Source organism: Aquarana catesbeiana, linkage group LG01 (genome assembly GCF_042186555.1).
Source record: "Aquarana catesbeiana isolate 2022-GZ linkage group LG01, ASM4218655v1, whole genome shotgun sequence".
NCBI classification, from domain to species: Eukaryota; Metazoa; Chordata; class Amphibia; order Anura; family Ranidae; genus Aquarana; species Aquarana catesbeiana.
This window is the reverse complement of record NC_133324.1, coordinates 141667967-141690628: the sequence shown is the minus strand read 5'-3', so window position 1 is coordinate 141690628 and position 22662 is coordinate 141667967. Positions and strand designations below refer to the sequence as shown.

The window sequence follows — 22662 nt, the reverse complement described above, 5'->3', positions numbered from 1 at the left end:
AATTAAATGCAGTGTTCACTAGTGTTAAAAATGTAATATTTACGTAATAAACCAATAATCACCTTATTGAAAAACATAGATCGGTGCCATCACACCAAAATAATAAATGAGAATCATAAAAGTTCTCCTCTTCAGAAATATACAATATTGCCCCTTTTTAAAATGTGACCCAAAAGTATGCAACATGCTCTTCAGTGCTCAGTCTCGATAGGCTGTTATAAATGAATCCTGCATGGAAAGTATTGACACATACCACCACTCAGTGTTCCTTTCCCAATTTAAAAACAAGATGAATTGTCACTTTAAATGGTGGGATCTGGTTTTCATAGATCCATACTGTTCTTCCTCCATGCCACAGAAGGTCCTATTCCCCTTCCCTTTAAAAGATGGCTGCAATATCACCACTCCATCTCCTTCACACCACAGGTGGGCACAGATATATGCTCCAAAGATAAGATGAAAACTAATAGTGCTCTCCATTTAAAATGTATCTTTAGGATAAAAATATAATAGATACACTCACATTAAAAGGTACACAAGACCCGTGTTCAAGAATAAAAACTCATCCAGAGCCTGCCTCCGTCTCCCTCAATGTAGTCAGCAGTACTCACAGCATTTCCTAGTTGCAATGTATTGACATCATCAAGCTCCGCACAACATGCTTCGTCATTAAGATTTTGTCACAGGGCTTCCTTTTCTTACAAAATTGACAGGGCAGATAAGTAATCTTAACCACTTCAGCCCCGGAAGAATTTGCCCCCTTCATGATCAGGCCATTTTTTGCGATACGGCACTGCGTAGCTTCAACTTACAATTGCGCGGTCGTGCGACGCTGTACCCAAACAAAATTGATGTCCTATTTTTTTCCCAGAGCTTTCTTTTGGTGGTATTTGATCACCTCTGCGTTTTTTTTTTTTTTTTGTGCTTTAAACAAAAACATTACGACAATTTGAAAAAAAAAAATTTAGTTTTTGCTATAATAAATATCCCAAATTTAAAAAAGCAAAAAACACATTTCTTAATCAGTTTAGGCCCATATATATTCTTCTACATATTTTTGGTAAAAAAAAATTGCAAAAGGCGTATATTGATTGGTTTGCGCAAAAGTTATAGCGTCTACAAACTATGGGAAAGATTTATGGCATTTTTATTATTATTATTTTTTACCAGTAATGGCTGCGATTTTTATTGGGACTGCAACATTGCGGCAGACAGATGGGATACTTTTGACACATTTTTGGGACCATTGACATTTATACAGCGATCAGTGCTATAAAAATGCACTGAATACTGTGTAAATGTCCCTGACAGGAAAGGGGTTAACAGTAGGGGGCGATCAAGGGGTTAAATGTGTTCCCTCAGTGTGTTTCTTACTGTTGGTTGATGTGACTGACTAGAGGAGAAGCCAGATCATTGTTCCTAGCTAGTAGGATCAGACAATCTGTCTCTTTTCTGCTGACAGAAAGGGAATTTGTGTGTTTACACACACAAATGGCCGTTCTGTCCCTCGTGCCCGCGATCGCGCATGGCCGGCAGTCATCGCCACCGCCGGCCACGCACATCGGCTCCTCCACAGTGCAGTGGGTGCGCGCGCGCGCCTTCTCTAGCTGTTTAATGGGCCGACATACAGCTACAGCGATTTGCGGGAGAGAGACGACCTGCCGCAGTAGAATGACAACAGCTGGTCGGCTAGTGGGTAAGTGTGTTTTTTATTTTCCTTGCATGTGATTTGGTATTTTTTATAAAGTGAGTTTTCCCTTGTGTTCACCTAATTCACTTAGATAAATGAAAATGCAGTTTGAGAGTGAACTTGCACGACTCCTTCAGTAAATCTACCAACCATGTTTAGCCCTTCTGCATTTCTGTGTGCATCTATTTAATTTGCCTCTTATGCTAGTAGGTTTTATTAATTTAAATGTTTTGCCATGGTACACATAAAAAAAAAAAATCATCATTCACTGGGAAATATATTTTATAAGCGGTTCTACAAAGAGCAAATACAATCCTAATTCCATAAAGGTCTACATAGAAACAGAATGCAATGATTTGCAAATCTCATAAACCCATATTTTATTCACAATCAAACATATCAAATATTTAAACTGAAAAAATGTACCATGATGAGAAAAAAGTAAGGTAATTTTGAAATTAATGGCAGCAACACATCTCAAAAAAGTTGGGATGGGGCAATGTTTACCGAGGTGTAGCATCCCCTCTTCTTTTATTAGCACTCTGTAAATGTGAGGAAACCAGTTGCTGGAGCTTTGGGAGTATAATGTTGTCCCATTCTTGCCTGATATAGGGTTCTAACTGCACAACAATCCTTCTTTGTTGTATTTTTTCGTTTTAAGAATATTGGGGAAAGGTCTGGACTGCGGGCTGGTTATGCACCTGGACTCTTACACTAAGAAGCCACGCTGTTTTCATAGATGTAGTATGTGGGTTAGTATTGTTCTGCTGAAATATGCAAAGCCTTCCATGAAAAAGATGTTGCCTGAATGGGAGCATATGCTGCTCTAAAACCTGCATATATTTTTCAGCACTGATGGTGCCTTTCCAGATGTGTAAGCTGCTCATTATATACGCACTAATACACCCCTATACCATCAGAGATGCAACAAGTTGGATGGTCCCTCTCCTCTTAAGTCTCCTCTTAAGTCCGGAGGATGTGGCGCCCATGGTTGCCAAAAAGAATGTCAAAAGAATGTTCTTCAAAATTTGCCTGATGACCTTTTTAAATGAACTTTGGCCCAGAGAAGACTGCAGGTTTTCTGAATATGTTCAGATATGGCTTCTTCTTTTGCATGATAGAGCTTTATCTTGCACAGACAGTGGTTTTTTGTAAGTATTCCTGAGCCCACGCAGTGATGTCCACCATATCATGCCTGTCTTTAATGCAGTGCCATCTGAGGGCCCAAAGATCATGGGCATCCAGTATTGCTTTTTGGCCTTGTCCTTAATGCACAGAGATTTCTCCAGATTCTCAAAATATTTTGAGGATATAATGCACTGTAGGTGATGACATATTTAAAGTCTTTTCAATTTTATGTTGAGGAACATTATTCTGAAAAAGTTTACAATTTTTAGATGCAGCTTTTCACAGATTGGTGGACATCTGCCCATCTTTACTTCTGAGACATTCTGGCTCTCTAAGATGTTCTTTTTATACCCAGTCAGGATACTGACCTGTTGCCAATTAACCTAATTAGTTGCAAAATGTTCTTTCAGCTCTTTTTTGTTAGTATCATTTATGCTAGGTACACATGGTCCAAAAAGCAGCCAAAAATGGTGGGTTCGGGAGTTACTGGTCAACTCTGTTGACCGTTCGGCCTCTGATTAGCGTTTTTTAGCCATTGACTGGTGTAATCTGGCAAGGGGGGGGGTCCCCTTGGCAGAACACAGCGCACAGCGGGGGAGATTGCTATACCAATGTGATTTTTTTTTTTTCGTTCAGCCCACTGGGTTGAGTGGAAAAAAAATTCCTGCGTGTACCAGGCTTTCCTTTGCCACCTTATCATTGCCCTGTCCCATATTTCTTGAAACATGTTGCTGACATCAATGTCAAAATTATGTTATTTTTCTTAAAATTATATATTTTTTCAGTTTAAACATTTGATATGTTTTCTATTTTCCATTGTGAATACAATATGGTTTTATGAGATTTGAAATCCATTGCATTCTTTTTTTATGTAGATTTTATACAGAGTCCCAACTTATTTGGAATTAGGGTTGTACAAATCAGCACAGCCAGGTCTGGAATCAATAAATCTTTGGTGGCATTTTTGATTAATTATGCTGTAAAAATAAAGTAACGTACAAAATATTCCCAACAGTCTCTGACAGGCATATAGTAAAATGGCATCAATAATTTACTAGAACTGTATTATTAACAAGCAAGAAAGTAAAGGATTTCAGCAACTTGTTATTTATGGAGTTTTACCATATTTATAAAGTGCTGCTTTAGTCAAGGTAGGAATTAAAGGGAAATCAAAGCAAATCAAAGCACAAGAAGAAAATATAGTTCAGTAGAGAAACCCCCAAAACATGCATTAAAAACCTTCACCTATAAAAAATGGTGAAAGTAATATACATTATTTGCAAACATTTGGTCACAGTATCCTGCATGCTATTTCAAATGTTAACATGAAAATTAGTCACATGAAATGGAGGAGGTGCTGCGACACTCAGTAGTAGTTATGACACTGGAAGGTACTGATCTGTCTGGGCATACGGATTGATAAATTGCCACAGTTGCATCCCTAATCTAGAGGGCTAAAGGATCTAGTCTGTTAAAGGCAAAGAATCCAGCTTACTTTAAATACAAAAACTGCTTAGCTTTAACAAGAGTCCAGCACTAACTAATGCACTATCATTAATAATAATAAGTCTCAAAGGGGGAATTTAACTCAGAAGCTTATTGTAGGCGGTACCATGCTCCTTTCAAGCAATCTGCCAGGGTTAGCTCTTCATGCTCCCTAGTGGTTCACTCACGTAGTTTCACATGATCTAACTTATCCCACTGAAATCAGATAATCATAACAAAAATCCAATAGCCCACTGGGTTCCAGCATCAATTGTGCAGACATAGAAAGTTGCAGAATATTGTATTTTGAACAATAAATAAAAAAGGAACGGCTTGCAGGATGACCATATACAGATCTTGATCCACAGTTGTAGCTGCTTAAAATAAGTTGTTTTTTTCCTTTAGTGTTAGGATCAACTGATTAAAGTGCTACTAAAGTTACAAAATAAGGGAGGAGGGTTTGGGGGGGATCCCTGGGGAGCTTTGTGAAGAGGTTTTGCAGTGTCTTACTTCAGTCTCTCCCTCCCATAGGTTGACACAATTTTTCATTTTACATCGAGCCTACAGAACCCCAGCACTAAGTGTGGGTCCTCCTCCCCGTGACCTAGCACATTTTCTCTGGTGATATCCAAAACTAGATAGATATTGGGATGCATTAATCCTCAGAATTAATGTAGTATATGGTATTTCCATTCGTAACTACGTACTTACTTGTATTTTTGTTTACTTGGATTCACCCAGCCTTAAAGCTCAGACCACTATTGAGGTGCAAAGGTCGTTATTTGCAGCACTTAGAGTTAATATGCTTAGGTGGATTGCTCCTCCTACTAAATGTGATTGGATCTCAGTTGAAAAATTTACATATGAGCAAAGTGGCTCTCTTAAAAAATAATAGCTAATTTGGGGCCAATGCCATGAAGCTGGGGATGGCTTAGACTTATAATTTGTAACTAGTGATGTATATAATAGCTGTAATTGAGTCTTTTATGGATTGGTTGTAATGGTACTGCACTCTGGTTTTCCTAAATGTTTAAACGACTGTACAATAAGTTTATGTGTACCGTTCAGTGCTCTGTTACTTCCACCGTTGGTGTATATTCTTTTACTGTGTAGCTGCCATGTTTGTCTTAAAAAAAATTGCAATTAGGGTCTTTATTGCAGAGACATGCAATGTCTCTTCTGCAATAAAAAAAACTTACCTGCCTGTTCGCAACTCCCTTTGTACACTGAGCTGTGCATACGCAACTCAGTATACATTCCAGCACAATGCCTGTGTACCAGTATGACTCCACTCCTGCGCATACACCGAAATTATGTCATCCTGCCCTGGTCAATAAAAACAGCCAAAGACGAGCACCCAGAAGCCAGAGAGAAGAGGACAGGAACTTCCGAGGCATTAGCCTGTTGGAACGAAGGTAAGGATTTTTACCTTTCGTTCCACTTTAAATTCAACCATTCACCCTCTGACTTCTCCATTTCTAGTATAGGTATGAATTTGATTGCAGTTAGCACAGTTAGAGGAATTTGGGATTATTTTATATTTTAGTTTCAGCATATAGTTTAGTTTTTTGCATATCCTATACATGTAGAAGAGATAAGCTGGGTGTAAATAATCTTTTCAATGTGCATTATTGTTTCTTAAACCTAGCATCTATGACTAGTTTGTAATTATAATGTATCTGTGTATGAGGGCAGCCAAATTTGCATTATATATGCAGATTCTGCTTTCTGCTTGGCAGTGCTATACAATAGATGTACTATACTGCTTCTCATATACAGTATAGTCTATAAAGCAGCTGTCTCATTGAGAATATCTACCTATGATATGACTGATATCTTATCCCTACAGTTGCTATGGAGGGAAGAAGAATGATTGTAATAGCTTAGGGGGACTGAAGAAAGTACCCTTCCAAAACACGGTTTAGCTGTCTGTTAGCTTCCTAACAAGTGTTTCATGACTATTATATAAAATTCACAGTAGATGACCATAACTAGTGCTTTTTCTGTGCCCTAAAATACATTTTTGTATATCTATTCTTTTGCCTGCCCTCTTGTAGGCAGTCACTAAGTGTTCTCCTGCCAGTCTAGCAAGAACACACAAGGGTTGATTCACTAAAGGCAAATAGACAGTGCACTTTGACTTTGCGCTAAATTTCCCCAGAGTTTAGTGAATGTGTTGAAGCTCTGGTCATTTCCATCATCCAATCCTGTGCATGCAAAAATGCTGTTTTCTTTTCTTTTCTTTGCACCTAATTGTATATTTTCTACAAAGTGAAGCTTCAACACGTTAACTGAGTTCTGGAGAAAATTAGTGCAACTGCACTCGCAAAGTGCACAGTCTATTTGCCTTTATTAAATCAGTCCCACGATGATTAATGGAGGGAGAGTAGGAATCTGATGAGCGAATAGATGGAGTCTACAGCAGAGAGTCAGCTGGTGGACATAACAAATAAAAAATTAGGTAGTTGTAGGGATGCTATCTCTGCATAATGTTCCGTCATACTTGGGTTTGGCATGAATTTCCAAGTTGTGCGTCATTGTCAGTAAAAAAACACTAAACCAACATAAAAGCAAAAAAAGCTAAAACATGAAAATGTGGTGTGGTAATAATAATGTATTACTGTTTGATTTTAGGAGGTGGATCTGCAAAATCATCGAAGTCTGCAGCTGTGCCCCCAGGTCCACCAGTATACCTAGATCTGGTCTATATACCCAATCACAGCAGCAGCAAGAATGTTGATGTGGAGTTTTTCAAACGGGTACGATCCTCATACTATGTAGTGAGTGGAAATGATGCAGCAGCTGGGGAACCTAGTCGGAATGTGCTGGATGCTCTTCTAGAAGGCAAAGCTCAGTGGGGAAGTAATATGCAGGTAAATATGTGCAATGTCCTGCTTCTTATGACCTATTTTTTATATTTTCATTTAACGTTTATGTTTATGTTTATGTTATGATGGTCACTACTGATCATTGTTAGCTTCCCAAGAATCTCTCTGGTCATTTTGTTGATACTGATAATATCCATTAGACTGTTCGTCAGGTTTTAATTGCTGTCTATGACCCTGCTGAGAAGTTTCACTCTTTGTATTTGTTCTAATGACCGTGTTGCTGGGTCAGAAAGTGATTGGAAAGTAAAAAACTGGTACAGAAGGTGAGGAGAAATCTTTTGACGTAGACACCTCCTTAAGTGCCTGCTGTCAAAGAGGGGATTTCAGTTGTCAGCCAGAATTACACACTGAGTAACTGTAAAGGAAATTGCAGAATCCATTCAAAAATGGAGCTGTCAATCACTGTTGTGCATCACTTACATAATGAGTGGCTTCACAGAATAATTTTGGTGAAGTTTGAAATGTCACAATGATGGTATATAGATTATCAATTTTTTGAAAATGTACAACTTTTCTTTTCTCATTTTCAGGTTACATTAATTCCTACTCATGATTCAGAAGTCATGCGAGAGTGGTACCAGGAGACACATGAGAAACAGCAGGACCTCAATATAATGGTGTTGGCCAGCAGCAGCACTGTTGTTATGCAAGATGAATCCTTCCCAGCATGCAAGATTGAACTGTGAGGAAACCGCTACTAACTGCAGCACCTTAACACAGCTGATTAATGGAAATGTCACCTAGAGATTACAAATAACTGCAGAGCTATATATTGCCCAATGCTATCCTGTGTCTTGCCAACACAGACGTCAGTTTTATATATATATATATATATATATATATATATATATATATATATATATATATATATATAAAAATACATATTTATCATCTCCATGGCAAACTACAACATTCACGTCATTGCAAGCTCAACTATCCAGGTTTACTATACAGGTTTGTAGGACTTGCTCTTGTACACATCAGTTCACCGTAGCCCACGATGGGAACTTTACTCTTGATTGAAAGACAATGAGAGAGAAGAAGGACCTTTGCAATTGGACATTTTGTAGCATCACTTTATTAGGTTAACTGGTTAACGTCTACAGCATGATGTGTTGTGTATAGAAAATATATATATATATATATATATATATATATATATATATATATATATATATATATATATATATATATATATATATATATATATTTATTTATACACACACACACACTTTGCAGATGCACTGCAAACAACAACCTCACTATGGTCTTGTCAACTTGTGATCTTCATCGAGGATTGCATTGGACAGTCAGTTAATACCATCTATTACTAGAATTACAGGGTCTGAGCCTTTCTCCTTCCTTGCAAGTTAAAAGCAAGGGAATTATTTTCTATTCAATCATTTTTGACAAAATGTAGCAAATGTCAAGCCTGCCACTTTTAGATATGCGATAGATTGCTTCATATGAATATTTTACCTGCTGTAGATCAAGTCATGCTAGCAAAAGCCACTAAACATGGGCACAAAAAAAAGCATTGTGTCTAAGGCATTCTTCTGCTAAATTCATCCTGACAGATCTCCTTACATTACAATTCACGGTTGGTACACAGAAAGCAAAATACCAAAGCGTCGGGGAGTACATTCGGTTTGAAAATTTGCCTTAGAAAGTGACTTGAATGTACAAAGATACCTAATGCACTTATTTTTAAATGTACGATGGCAAGTATAAAATTGACAGCAGTATGCAAGGGTGTAACTGCAGAGGTGTGTGCATGCTTGTGGGGGATTCAAGAGCTAAACTGATGGGATACAACAGAAATCAATTGACCAAAGTAGCATTGATTTGCAATGAGTGGCCGATGGCTAGTTTGCCAAGCAATTTGAAAGTCGAGTTGAATTTTTATTTTAAAAGTTACCGATTGCCCACTCTTTGTCATATGCTAGTTGTTTTTTTTTTGTTTCTTTTTTATTATAATGACTAACAGCTGTACAGATCCCCTTTTTATTGTATGTAACATACAATGCAGTTTAGGTTTTTCATTTTATAAGCAAAAGTTGCTATCTTGCAATTGTTGTCTAATGATTAGTATATGATCCATGTTTTAAGAGTGGGATGGGCAAGATTAGTATTTGGATCTGTTTATAACTTTTTTTCCAGTATCCTTAATAATCAAGTCGTTTCTAGACTTATGGATGGCGAGTGTTTACCTATGATTCACTCATGTATCATAAATCATGATGTCCATAATTAAACTAGCTCTACTGCAAAATGGACTTTTATAGTAAGCCATTGTGTGTCCTGAGCCTATGTTCAAGAATGCTGTTTGAGTTGACCTCTACTCCTAGAGAGTTGTGGGTAGTGTTACTAGGTTGCACTCACACAATGGCATATTACATTGTGAGATGGTGACAGTTACATCTAACAGGGGATTGACTGACTTGGGAGAGGGAGCATAGTGTATAGATAACACTCTATTTTGTCATCTGTTATGTGTTTGGGTATGTAATATGCCATAAGCCCAACTCTAAATAAATTCTGGTACTAGAAACTTTTGTCTCCATCCACTAGGTGTCTGCAGGACAGTCAGGTAGGAAGGAGACACAAGCTAGCTGGTGCCAGAACTGGCTTGCCCCGAGACATTCACAATGAAAATCCACAGAATAGGGGTACATATTGGATGTACCAACTGTCACTGTACAGGTGCACAGTACATAGATCAGTGTTGGTAACTGTGAGGGTAGGAGAATCTAAAGATTTTATTGCATAAACCAAATGCACTGCCCTATGTGATATATGTAAGATGTAAATTTGATCTGCTTTGCCACTGTTTTATTACTTTTAATGTGTTGTATATTTATTTAATACGGTATTATTTGCACTGTTTTGGTACTGTTTTTTGGACTCATGTAGTCCACTTAATGCTGTGAATTAGGACAAACATTTTTTTTTTTTCGTAGACAATTATATTTATTTTTGTTGGTGTAAAATTACACAACAACATTATGCCATTTTTGACATAAAGATTCAGTCTTTTTTCAGCCAGTATTTAATTTGCCTAGCTTGCTTGGCATTGCCTTTATACCCATGAGCACTTGTTCTATCAGTTTACACAAAAGATCCAAAAGATCCTGAATAATACAGTGCTGTGATCCTAACACAGGACCATAGAACATTAGCATCTATGACGCTGAGCTAAGAGCTCCAAAAACCTGTGGTTACGCCCTTAGCGATGTTTGCCTTCAGTTTCCTTTGCACTAGTTTTATTTTGTTCTTTTCTAATAAATAATTGTGCTTATTGTAAAAGTGGATTGCTACAAAACAGTAGGAACTAAAATTCAGCTTGTGTCCTGGTACTACTTATGTCTGTTCAAACCTAAGGCCCATAAGTATGTATGCTAAAAGGGGTACAAAAATCATAGAAAATGTTTTTATGGTCTTCCCTAAGATGGCAAATTAACTTATTATTTTTCACTGGAAATTAAAAAAATGTGTTTTCTCACTGAATATTTAGCTATAAACAGACCAGTGGAATGCATGTATTCATTAATAAGGTAGTTCTGAATGCAGTGACTGTGCTTAACATTTAGTAATCTCTACAATCCAATCTGACTACAATAAACAAAATTCCTATTGGTTACTATGGGTTATTGCATGGCACTTTGCTCAACCTTATTAAATAGATTGATATCTTTTCTATACTGGAGATAAGGCAGTGAAAGTAATTCTCACTGTTTGCCAACTGTCAGCTTTTCAGGAGTAACTATGAACTCTGTGAAAATATTTATTCACTGTTGAAAAGGCATACTTTTAAACCTGCCAAGCTAAACAAATTTCATGCATCTCATAGTAGAGGTAATAAACTCTCAAACTATAGTTAGTTACATGACGTCACATACTGATCCATGGAGATTGAGTTCTCATCAAATTTGTCTTCATCCTGTATTGAATACATACTTCCCAACATTAGCAATTTAAAGGGAAGATTCATTCAGCTACTACAAAATCACAACCAGAAGCCAGGCTTTACAATTTGCCCACGACTGGTGGGATAACACTTCATAGAAATGTGCAGACGGATCTTATCAAAACGGGAATGAATGTAAATATTGACAGTATTCGTTGCAAATAACTATTAGGGTTCATAGCATAGTTTTATTTCTGGAAACCATCAAATTGAATTTGTTTTATAGGAATATTTAGTAATTGCAGGACAAGGAGTACTATGTATAGATTGCATTTCAAGCGGAGAGAGTAGATTTTATTCTTTGTAATTGCGCTATGAAGGGATATGGGAAAGTTGATATAAATTGGATCAGGGATCTGTTCCTGCTTTTGAGTCCCATGTATACAACCTGGAAGAGTGACCAGTGGGGCTGTTGCCCATAGATATTCACCAACACACCGCAGATCATCAATTTCATCCAAACGTTTTTTTTATTTAAGAAAGATCACATCATAAAACGGTGTAGTGTAACGTTTCAGAGCCACCTTTTCAAAGACCCCTTCATCAGGCATGTGATCTTCAGATGCCTGACGAAGGGGTCCTGTGTGGCTCTGAAACTTTACACTATGCCATTTTGTGATGTGATCTTTCTTGAATAACAAAACTTTGGACGAACTAGATGATCCCTGGTTTGCTGGCGAATATCTACATATCGTATAGGTTTCAGTGTCCTTCTGGCAGTCACTACAACACCCAGTACCTTAAGAGCTTATTCCAGGAACGTGTGCGATGGGAATATAGACTGTTGACCATAGAGACCAGTCCAATGCAAGCTCTAAAATTTACAGGAAGTATATGGCTGCTATGGGCAACACATCCACTGGTGTGTGTCCAGGTTATAAGCAAAACTGTACTTCCTACAGTTTATAAAATGTTATGGAAGATCCAACAAGTGATGTAAACTGTACCCAGGTTCTTGCTTATGACGATTGTTCTTTTCTGTGATGAACAGGTGGATATATTGGAAATATATAATATCCCTGACACAACTACTGCCCAAAGTAATCAATCTAATAAAAGCTGTATTTTTTCTAATGCAGAACAATAAGGAAACTGATTGACTTCTGTGACCAACACCCTTACTGGGCCTTCCCCTCAGTTTTCATGCAAGTGGCCCAATATTCTGTAAGTGGAGCATATTTCCACGTGCAGTGAGGGCATGATTCAATTACAAGTTCTGACTTATGGCCAAGTTAAGTTGGTAGTTTCCAGGAGGACTGAATACTTATTAGGCAACCAAAATGATTGTCTCTATTGTATGTTGAGTCCTCTTTCATTTTCAAAATGCAGTAATTTGGTAAATGAGAGTTGTATGTACTAGTGTGCTTTGAAGTAAAATCAGAACAAAGTCCAGACTGTAATTCTGCTTGCCTATTATTTACCATAATGAGAATAGGCTTACCCTGATTGGTGGGTAATTGCCATCTGTGGTCTGTTCAGGAATGGAATACACGGAGACAGCAGTGCTGGTTCCCCAGTTGCCAAATGCAGAGATATCAAAGCTTATCAAAAGATATCAAACAAACCCATGTACCAACAGCATCAGTTACACATCAAACTTTACTTTATCAAAGGATCACTGTCCAAAGAATTCAATAGGAAGGGGTACATGTTTGTGACAATAACTGCCTGCAGCCTCAGGGGTGACATGCTCATCTGCACATAATAATTTTAATAGTTGCCTAACTTTACAGGTTGATAGCAAATTAAGCATTTGCTATATAGGTTAGCATCAACCCACTTATTAAGTAAAGCTCTAACAAAGCTATGCCATGGAGAGCCATAAGCAGAAAACCAGCCAAGCATTTTTATAATATACAGAAGTAGCCCAAAAGGACAAATCAAATTTTGCTGTTATTTTCTCAACTGCATCGGAGGAATGTTGGTATAGGCAGCCCAGGCACTTATCTTTCCTCCAGTTTCTTATTATACAGAACCTTAAAATGTTTTTGCTATTTAATTTTCTCAGGTTTTATAAACACTAACCTAGATTAGCTGCTATGGACTATGTTCTTGCACTGATTTTGTACTGTTTTCAGCTTCAGAGCACATTGATACCTACAATGTGATGTCCAAAAAGAATGTCCAGTTGTATTCCTGACACGCTTTACAATTTCACGGTGCTGGGAATTCTTCAGAAGGCAACTTCCTATTTTTTATATTTATTTGTAATATATGTAGACATTACCTTTATGTATTTGCAAGCCAATATTTCCACCCTTTTACATTAAATTGGTGATCAGAGCTGTTACACATTGGATGTACCTATAAAACTGTTGAGGACTTGGTAAAACTAACACAAATCATACATTTACTTATTTCAGAAGCAGCCAAACAAACAAACAAAAAAAAACCTTTAAAATAGACTTTATTCATGTGCAAATTTACAAGTGGGATAAGTGATGATTGACAGGTGTTGTACTTTTGGAAAAAAAGACTTGAAAGAAAAGGATTTTCTCAAGCTTCTCTGCACTACTCTAGCTTCTAGGCTCTGGATGCTATGGAGCCGCAAGTAACATTCCCCCCAAGACTGGGCTGCACTAACCAAGATACAATGGCAGCACTGAACTATGCTTCAATATGTATGCATGCCGCCGTCTATCTCCCAATTGTCTGACAGGAACTTGTGGCTGGCAGGGAAGGTCCTTACACTCCTCTCTCGTTCTGAATGGTGTTTGTGTCAGTCTGCAGCTGTGTATGGTATTGTCTTATAATCAATCCCACATCACTTCTACTCTACCAGTTCATATCTAATGTAGAACATTAGTTTACAGTGAAGTAATATGTAGTGCTTTTATGATATTTGTGTGCAATACCCCACTTCCACTGAGGATATTTGATGTAAAGGAAACAAACTTGGTTCCACAATAAAATACAAATGTAGTAGTATTTATCTGTTGTGTTTTTCTTATATTATTGCATTATTTATGTGCATGTATGCTTTAGCCTGTCACAAAAATTTTAGCTAAGCATATGATAGAAAAAATGCATCTTCCAAGCTTCTTATTGGTCTTGTACTGTGATGGGCAACCTTATTGACCAATATAATCCTGAAAGGTGGGAGAGGTGCAGTGCAAAGCTCAAATTATTATTATTATAATACAGGATTTATATTGCACCAACAGTTTGCGTAGCACTTTACAATATAAAGAGAGACAGTACAGTTACAACACAATACCATTCAAGAGGGTTAGGACGGCCCTGCTCATAATTTGCATGGAATTTCAGCTGCCTGTAATTCTAGTTTTAGTGGGCATATTTAGTGAAGGTAACTTCTACTTCTGCATCATCTTTGTTGTGTGCTCAGTTTTAATAGGCTAGATTTGTGACAACTTTATTTTATCTCTTCGTGCCTAAGGGTAAAACAAATCTACGGTAAATGCCTAAGCCCAATTTTGACATGTGTTAGTAAAACCGTATTATATCATCACAACTACTTGGTGTATCCAGGTGGATTATACCTTGTTTTCTTCAGGACAAATTGGGCTTTCATTTGGTGGTAAATGGTAATGGATATCTCCTGATTTTTCTTTTATTATCAAGGGAAAACTGGCCCAAAATAGTAAAAAAAAAACAAACAAAAAAATGTTTTTTAAATGTAATTGTATATTTCTTGCTACTACCTTAACCTACCACCAAAGAACAACCCAAATATAAATTCTCCTGCTCCTGACAATCGCAGTGATAACACATATGTGTATGTTAGTTGTTGTATGTACCCGTAGTACAACCCAGAAACAATAGTGCACATTTTGCTTATTTTTAATACTACCTAAAATACACGGACACTGATACTAATTAAAAAAAAAAAATCCTGTCCAAAAAATACTAACCTGACCTTGACCCAAACACTAACCCTGTCAACTGACCTAGTTCAAACCTTGATCTAGGTATTTTTTTTTTAATTATTTTTGTTTTGTTTTCTACACACTTTTTTTTTTTTTTCTCTCTGAAAGGACAGAGAGTGATACAATGCATCTCTCCCGTCCAATCACAGAAACAGAAAACAGCTTCACAGTGACTGATCACTGTCATAGCTATTCAGAGGCTATCACAGGTGAGGTGACCCGGAAATGGCCGTTTCGGGTTCCAATCATTAGACACGCAAATATGCGGCTCCACGGCAAAAAGCCCAGTCCAGTGGGGCCACATATTTGTGCATAGTCAGCATGAAGGGGTTAAAGTACACATTGTAGAAGCAATCATATTTCCACTAGCAATGCAAACCCAGTAAAGCAAGCATACATATTGTTACACATGGTGCTTTACATAAGCATTAGGGGGCCAGATCTGCAACAGATTTACCCATAAATGTGTATGTCTAGATCTGTGAGTGTTGGATGTTCAGCAGGCATCCCCAGCTTCCGGGTGCTAGAATACCCTAAGCCTAGGTCCATACATATGCGTTGTGGGAAACATAGCAATCCCTGTGCGTTTCCTGTACCGCATTGCAATCACACGGTGTTTGGGATCCAATGCGAGTGTCAATACAAAGTTAACAACACCCCAAAAGAATTGCAAATGCAGTGCAGTTTGCCCACACCGGATCGCATTGTACAAAACGTCCATGTGATGTGGTGAGGCGCGGTGCCTACACTATTTTGGTGCAATGCGGTTTAAAATGAATGGGCTGAAATTACACTGCACCGAATCATATGCAATTGCACAGAAATGCAGTGCGGTTCCTGTGCGATTCACATACGAGTTTTATAGTGTGAACTGGGACTAAAAGCTGTTGCAAAATACCTAGTACATTGATTAATAATGGATGTTTTTTTGTCCCCTTCATTTATAAGGCTTGATACCAGGAGTTAAGTCTTTATAGGGATTTTTAAATTTCATGCAGCAGAGGGATGAGCTCTCAGTGAAAGTCCCCAGAATTTTATAATTGTGTTGACTGTTAGATGTCTTAATCCTTTTTGTGCTCAGACTTTAAGGGCAGTTTTCACATCTTTTTCATTTTATATAGGGATGTTAAGCATGGACAAAAGTAAGCAGTTGCTGTAAACCACCCTAACAGCCTAGATCACAGCCACATAAATTCCAACTTTGTTCATGGCTACTTGAGACTTTGGGTGTTTACACCCAGCTTTGTGTGTTCCAGTGACTTCTGTTGCATTCTGCACGATTCTACAGTTCTAAATAGAATGAACTTTAAAACACAATAAAAGAGAAGGGGGCAAAAATATAACTACATAATACAATTTAGAGGTCTGAAAACAGAAATGAGCATGATATATGGAATTATGTTTTTTTTTTTTGTACTCACAGGTACTCTTTGCAAGCAGTTATCTGCAAATATTCATTATTTCTCAAGACCAGGTTACATGTAAAACTCCATAAACATTTTACTTGCCTTAAATTTAAATTAAGAGATTAAAATAAAAAGTGTGGCGCTAACTCATGTATTAGTTAAACCTTAACCATTCAACATAAGTGACAAATTCATAAAGAAATACATATAGTAGTAAAATTTATTATCAATCCATAATGTGTATATAAAAATAGTCCAAACAGAATTCCTCAATATATCTTCTCAAAGAAAGTCCAATCACCGTGATCCAAAAGAAAATACAGGAACAAATTGTATCCTTCAAATAGTGCTCCACCACAAATCGTGCATAAGAAATACAAACTCACCAGAACTTCAACGTAAATAAGCCTTGTAGCAATATTGCGTTTCTTTCAACCAGCAGCATATATGGAAATGATACCTCTAAGCCACAATGTGTATCTTTGGCAATAGTCAAACAAAAAAGTCGGGAGAAACATATGGAGAATCATAGCGCAATATGCTTATTGCAGATGGATAAAAGTAGGTAAGTAAAACAATGCCCACTTACATTTGAAAGTGCTATAAGTCAGCACCAACATGTACAGCTTTGAGTGAATGTGCTCGCCATACCATACTTTTTATGAATTGATAATGAATTTTACTACTATATATTTTTCTTTATGAATTTGTCACTTATGTTGAATGAATTTTTGGCGCCACCACTTGTCACTTTATCTATTTATTCACATTCCTTAAATTTAAATACTTTATTCTTTGGAAAGTTTGTTCAGATAAGTTTAATTTTGCCTTTTGCAAATCATAGAATGCAACTCTATAATTTCTTTGTATAAATATGTTCAGTATTTCAGCATCATTTGTGTTAGTCTGAAAAAGGGACTGCAGGATTTTGAAAGCATTCTGGTTATTTATTAGCATTAGCTCTCACACCAACAATATTTGGCTCATTTGACACTCTTTTTGAAATTGCAGTATTTTTGATTACCAAGTTACATAGTCAGGTTGAAAAAAGACAAAAGTCCAATTAGTTCAACCGAGTCAGTTTTTTTAAAGTCCCCCCCCCCCCCAAATTTATTAGTTGAACATTAAGTAACAGTTAAAGAATATCTGTTACAAACCTATGTAGCCAAAGGTGAAAATCTCACTGTCCTTGTAAAACTTAAGCTCATCCTGCCATGCCCAATTCCTGAGTCTCCTATTGGTTGGTTGTACTGTTCATTGTATTAAAAAACCAATAGGGTTGAAAGTCAGGAGGTGATGAACAAGCTGCATTTCTACAGGAAAAGGTAAGATTTGCACGTAACTTCAGCTGCCTATAATTCTGTTGGGCTGATTTGCTAAAGGAATAGAGAATCGTTACACACACAGAAATGTGTGAATGATCACTTCAATTAACCCATGATATGCAGATCACATGAGAAAACAGATATTTGCTTTTTACTTGATTGGGTAATAAAAATAAAACTGACACAACCTTTATATCTACTGGTCTCTCAAGATTGTTACTTGTTTTTGTTCATCATACTGAAGTTTACCTTTAGAGCATTAAGTTGCAAAGAATAAATAGTGGTGGTACAGGAAGACACTGCTCTCTTAGGTTTTAGAGTTGCTAAGTGGTAGTTTAGCCTTTCTCACTTATTACAAGACACCCCCATGTTCTAGAGGACTGTTACAATCTGTGATTATTACAAGAGATTTCAGAGTTTGCTAGTGTGTTGAAAAAGACTAACTAGACCCCTTCAGTGCCAGGATCCATTCAGTGATCCGCACGCTCCTATTAGGTTTTGAAGTAAAGCTGGATACACACTATACAATTTTCTTTAGCTTTTTTCCTTTAAATTTACCAAAACCATATAATATAAGGTCAAACCTAAACACTTTCAATTTGGATGCAATCAGGCAGATCCTTGCACTACATAGTTGAAAGGAAATCTAAAGGAAATCGAACAACAAAAGTTGTATAGTGTTCATCCAGCTTAACATTTCCAACAATTGAGATTGGTGGACTTGTGGAGTCAGGTGAACCCTCAAGCCCTATTGAATGCATGTAATCCTTCAGTACCTCATTTCTCTTTATGGATTGATTTCTAAGTTCCTCACTGTACACTAGCTTGTCAGATTCCCAAACAGATCCCTACATATAGTCAGACCATAAAATTCTTCAAACTGTTCTCTGGAGACAAAATCATGCCTTACTTTCCCAGACTTAAAGGATAAGTTCATCTTTGTAAAACAAAAATAATAAATGTACATCTTTTTGCAGGTAAAAAAAAATTAGCATTTATTATTTTTTTACTAGGAGCCTGCAAAGCATTGCCAGTGCAATGCAGGACTTCAGCAGACTGTCTATGTAAGCTGTCTGCTCGTACCTTGTATGGGCAGGCAGTTACACACTGACAGGCAGAAACAATAGACTACCAAGAGCACTCAACAGTGCCCCGGTAGTTCATTGAGAGCTACAAGCCGACAGCCGCAAAGGCTGTCGGTACTTGTAGTTCTCATATTTACAAAACTCTGTAAATGAATGACGTGGCCAGGTGGGCAGAGCCCTGCAAGACCACGTTTAAAAAAAAAAAAAATTGTGACAGAGAGAAGATCCCCCCCACTCGCTGTCACAACAGGGGATATGTGGAGGGTGCAGGGGCTGGTGCAACAGTAACATGTTACACCCTGAATATGGGGATAACAGGTAACATGTTATGAAAGGTGAACTTATTCTTTAATTGCAATATCCCATGCAGGATAAATTGACTTATTTTCACTAATAATATGCCACAGGTCTCCAGGGCGGCACTTTGGTGTGCCCATATGGCTTACATGCAGGGAGAGATTATCGCCCTCTGTAGACAACACAGGAAAAAACAACTTAAGTGGCAATCTTACCTTCAGAAACAATTATCTAATTGCACTGAAGCTTACATTGCTTCCTCTTCAGCCACTACTTGGGAACAACTTCAGTCAGAAAGTAATTAAATATGGTGCAATCCCATTATGCTGAACGTGGTTTAGGATGATCCAGAGAAAAATTTTACCAAAATGTTAATCAAGCTAGTGCTTTGAAAATGCTAAGAAACTGTCTAGCTCTCTTCCCAGCCCTCCTGTTTATCAGATGCATTATTCAACTGACAGCTAACCCACAACATATTTTATTCATACAGCCTCAATTTTATGGACACTTATATAGCCCTGGGTCCTCCATATGCTCTCAAAATGTGAAAAACTGTCTGGAGACAAATATGCTCCCAAAGCTGCCAGGGCCTCAATTTACCTCTTTGAATGATAATATTACATCAGAGGAAATTACATTAGCTATTAAATCTCTTAAGGTGTCAAAAGCCACCATGTCTTGATGGGTATATAGCTCTATACTATAAGAAATTTGCCCTTTTATCGACTCCCTATATTAAGGGTCTATACAACTAAATTACCAAAAATGCTGATTATGCAGATGAATATTTACAAGCACAAATTACAATGGTTCCCAAATCTGGAAGGGCCCTATGTTTCTGAGCAATATGTGGCCCATGTCAGTCCTTGATATAGTTAAGAAGATATTTACCTAGATCATTGCAACTAGACTTGCAGGGGTGATCTCCTGTTTGATCTCTTGAGATCACTGTGGCTTAACAGTCAGTTAGTGGATAACGCTAGGAGACTCATAAATATTATTGGTCATGCTAAGATATTTTCTGATTGAAATACCTCCAGAGTGCTCCCTGTTTTCAGTATTACAGGTCTTTTCTCATAAAGCCATCTATAGCCACCCATCAGCAAGGATTAAATTCTTGTCTCCACTCTCAGAATCCATTCTGATCTTACGGGGGACCCACCAAGGGTTGTCTCTCTCTGTCTGCACTGATCTTTGCATTAACAATAGTGCCATTGGCTCAAGCTATAAGAATGAACTCCAAACTATCCAGCCATTCTTGTAGCGCAGCAGAATTTAAGCTTTCATGTAATGCTGATGATGCTACACTTACATTAACAATCTCTTAAATCAGCATTCCAAATCATGCAATCATTTTCAGCTGTGTTGAGCTTGTTCAAAATTGCAAATAAATCAGAAGGCTCTTGGCTATTTAGGTATAATACTAATGTCAAACTATAGCACAGTAAATAGTAATTCTTATCACAGATTATTTTCTTCTCCTCATGGGCTGATGGAGGAGTAGTCCAGATACTATATTTCATAGTTTAGTAGGCTAATGGCTGTAAAGAATTTGTTAAAAAGCATGAAGGACACAGATTGTCAGGTGGCATAACATTCTGGAGTAGCACAACATCTTTCAGGAAGCAGAATATCTGTCAAGATCCTTATGTGATGAAGGAACACAGGGTCTGTCCCCTCATGGCTTGTGGTGATGGTTTGTGATTTCGCTTTAGTCAGAGGTTAGGCAGACAGCTTTGGTTTACGCCATGAATTGATCTACTTAATGTCTACCCTGTTATCCTATTTGCAAAAGAAACTATACAATTTTGTGTTGGTAACTACTAAATGGACTGTCGATAAACAGTGGTGTAATTCATATTTGCCCAGTGCAGTGGTTTACATCAAGCTGTCTAAAATTATAAGCCACAAATAAATTGTTAATCCAATATTGTATACACGTGAGGCCTCCCAGGAGACCTGGCAGTAGAGGTCGACCGATATGGGTTTTTCTCTGGCCAATGCCGATATTTAGAAATCACATCGGCCGATGGCCGATATATGATGCAGATTTTTTTGGGCCGATATGTTAGGCTGTTTTTTTTTTCTTTTTTTTCCCTTCATCTCATAAAATCTAACAGTTATGCCCCGTACACACGGTCGGACATTGATCGGACATTCCGACATCAAAATCCATAGATTTTTTCCGACGGATGTTGGCTCAAACTTGTCTTGCATACACACGGTCACACAAAACTGTCGGAAAATCCGATCGTTCTGAACGAATTGTGTCGTAAAACATGTACGTTCGGACTATAAACAGGGCAGTAGCCAATAGCTTTCATCTCTTAATTTATTCTGAGCATGCGTGGCACTTTGTGCGTCGGATTTGTGTACACACGATCGGAATTTCCGACAACATTTTGTTGTCGGAAAATTTTATAGCAAGCTCTCAAACTTTGTGTGTTGAAAATTCCGGTGGAAAATGTGTGATGGAGCCCACACGCGGTCGGAATTTCTGACAACAAGGTCCTATCACATATTTTCCGTTGGAAAATCCGACCGTGTGTACGGGGCATTAGACCCTTTTTAACACTGGAGCATTTTTCAGGCGCTTTTGGGCTAAAAATATTGCCTGTAAAGTGCCTGCAAAACGGCTCCCCTGCAGTCTCAGTGTGAAAGCCCGAGTGCTTACACTGAGGCGATGCGCTGGCAGGATGTTAAAAAAAAAGTCCTGCAAGCAGCATCTTTGGAGCGGTGTATACCACCACTCCTGCCCATTGAAATGAATGTGCGCCGCTGCCGAAGTGCCTGCAAAGCGATTCGGCAGGGGGCGCTTAACGGGCGCATTTTATTGGCCGCTAGCTGGGTTATAAGAGCCCCGCTAGCAGCCGTATAGTGCCGCTAAAATGACGGTAAAGCGCCGCTAAAACTAGCAGCCTTTTACCGTCAACGCCTGCCTGCTTCAGTGTAAAAGGAGCCTTAATTAATAAGTGATACAGAAAATTTCTTACATTTAAACATTTATTAAACAAAACAAACCTCCAATAAGTTCACTTGTATGTATAATTTAGATAAAAAAAAAACTATATCTTAAATATTAAATACACAAAAAACAGGTAATCAAAACTTTTGGACGAAAAAAATGGGCTAACTTTACGGTTTTAGTTTTTTTAATTAATTAGTGTATTTTTTCCAAAAAAAATTGCATTTGAAAGACCGCTGCGCAAATACCGTGTGACATAAAATATTGCAACAACCACTATTTTATTCCCTAGGGTCTCTGCTAAAAAAATATATATATATAATTTTTGGGGGTTCTAAGTGATTTTCTAGCAGAAAATACAGGATTTTTACTTGTAAGCAACAAGTGTCAGAAAAGATTTAGTCTTTAAATGGTTAAACTGAGAACCCTCTTCTTGGTTCTTTTATCAGACTTGGCAGGCTGCCCAGAAAGGACAAACAAGTCTCTCCATGGAAGACTTCAGGCAACTTGCACTGACTTCTATTACAGAAGTCATTTGC

General features: G+C 37.6%; 1 protein-coding gene across 1 annotated transcript in view; it reads left to right on the top strand.

Annotated features, from left to right (window-relative positions):
- Positions 1-14086, top strand: part of MAP1B (microtubule associated protein 1B) — a 112125-nt gene extending 98039 nt beyond the window's left edge. The window contains exons 6-7 of the mRNA XM_073624393.1: positions 6938-7176; positions 7722-14086. Of these exons, the coding sequence (XP_073480494.1) occupies positions 6938-7176; positions 7722-7877 (395 nt within the window). The 3' untranslated portion in view covers positions 7878-14086. The remainder of the gene's footprint in view (positions 1-6937; positions 7177-7721) is intronic.
- Positions 14087-22662: the final 8576 nt, after the last annotated feature.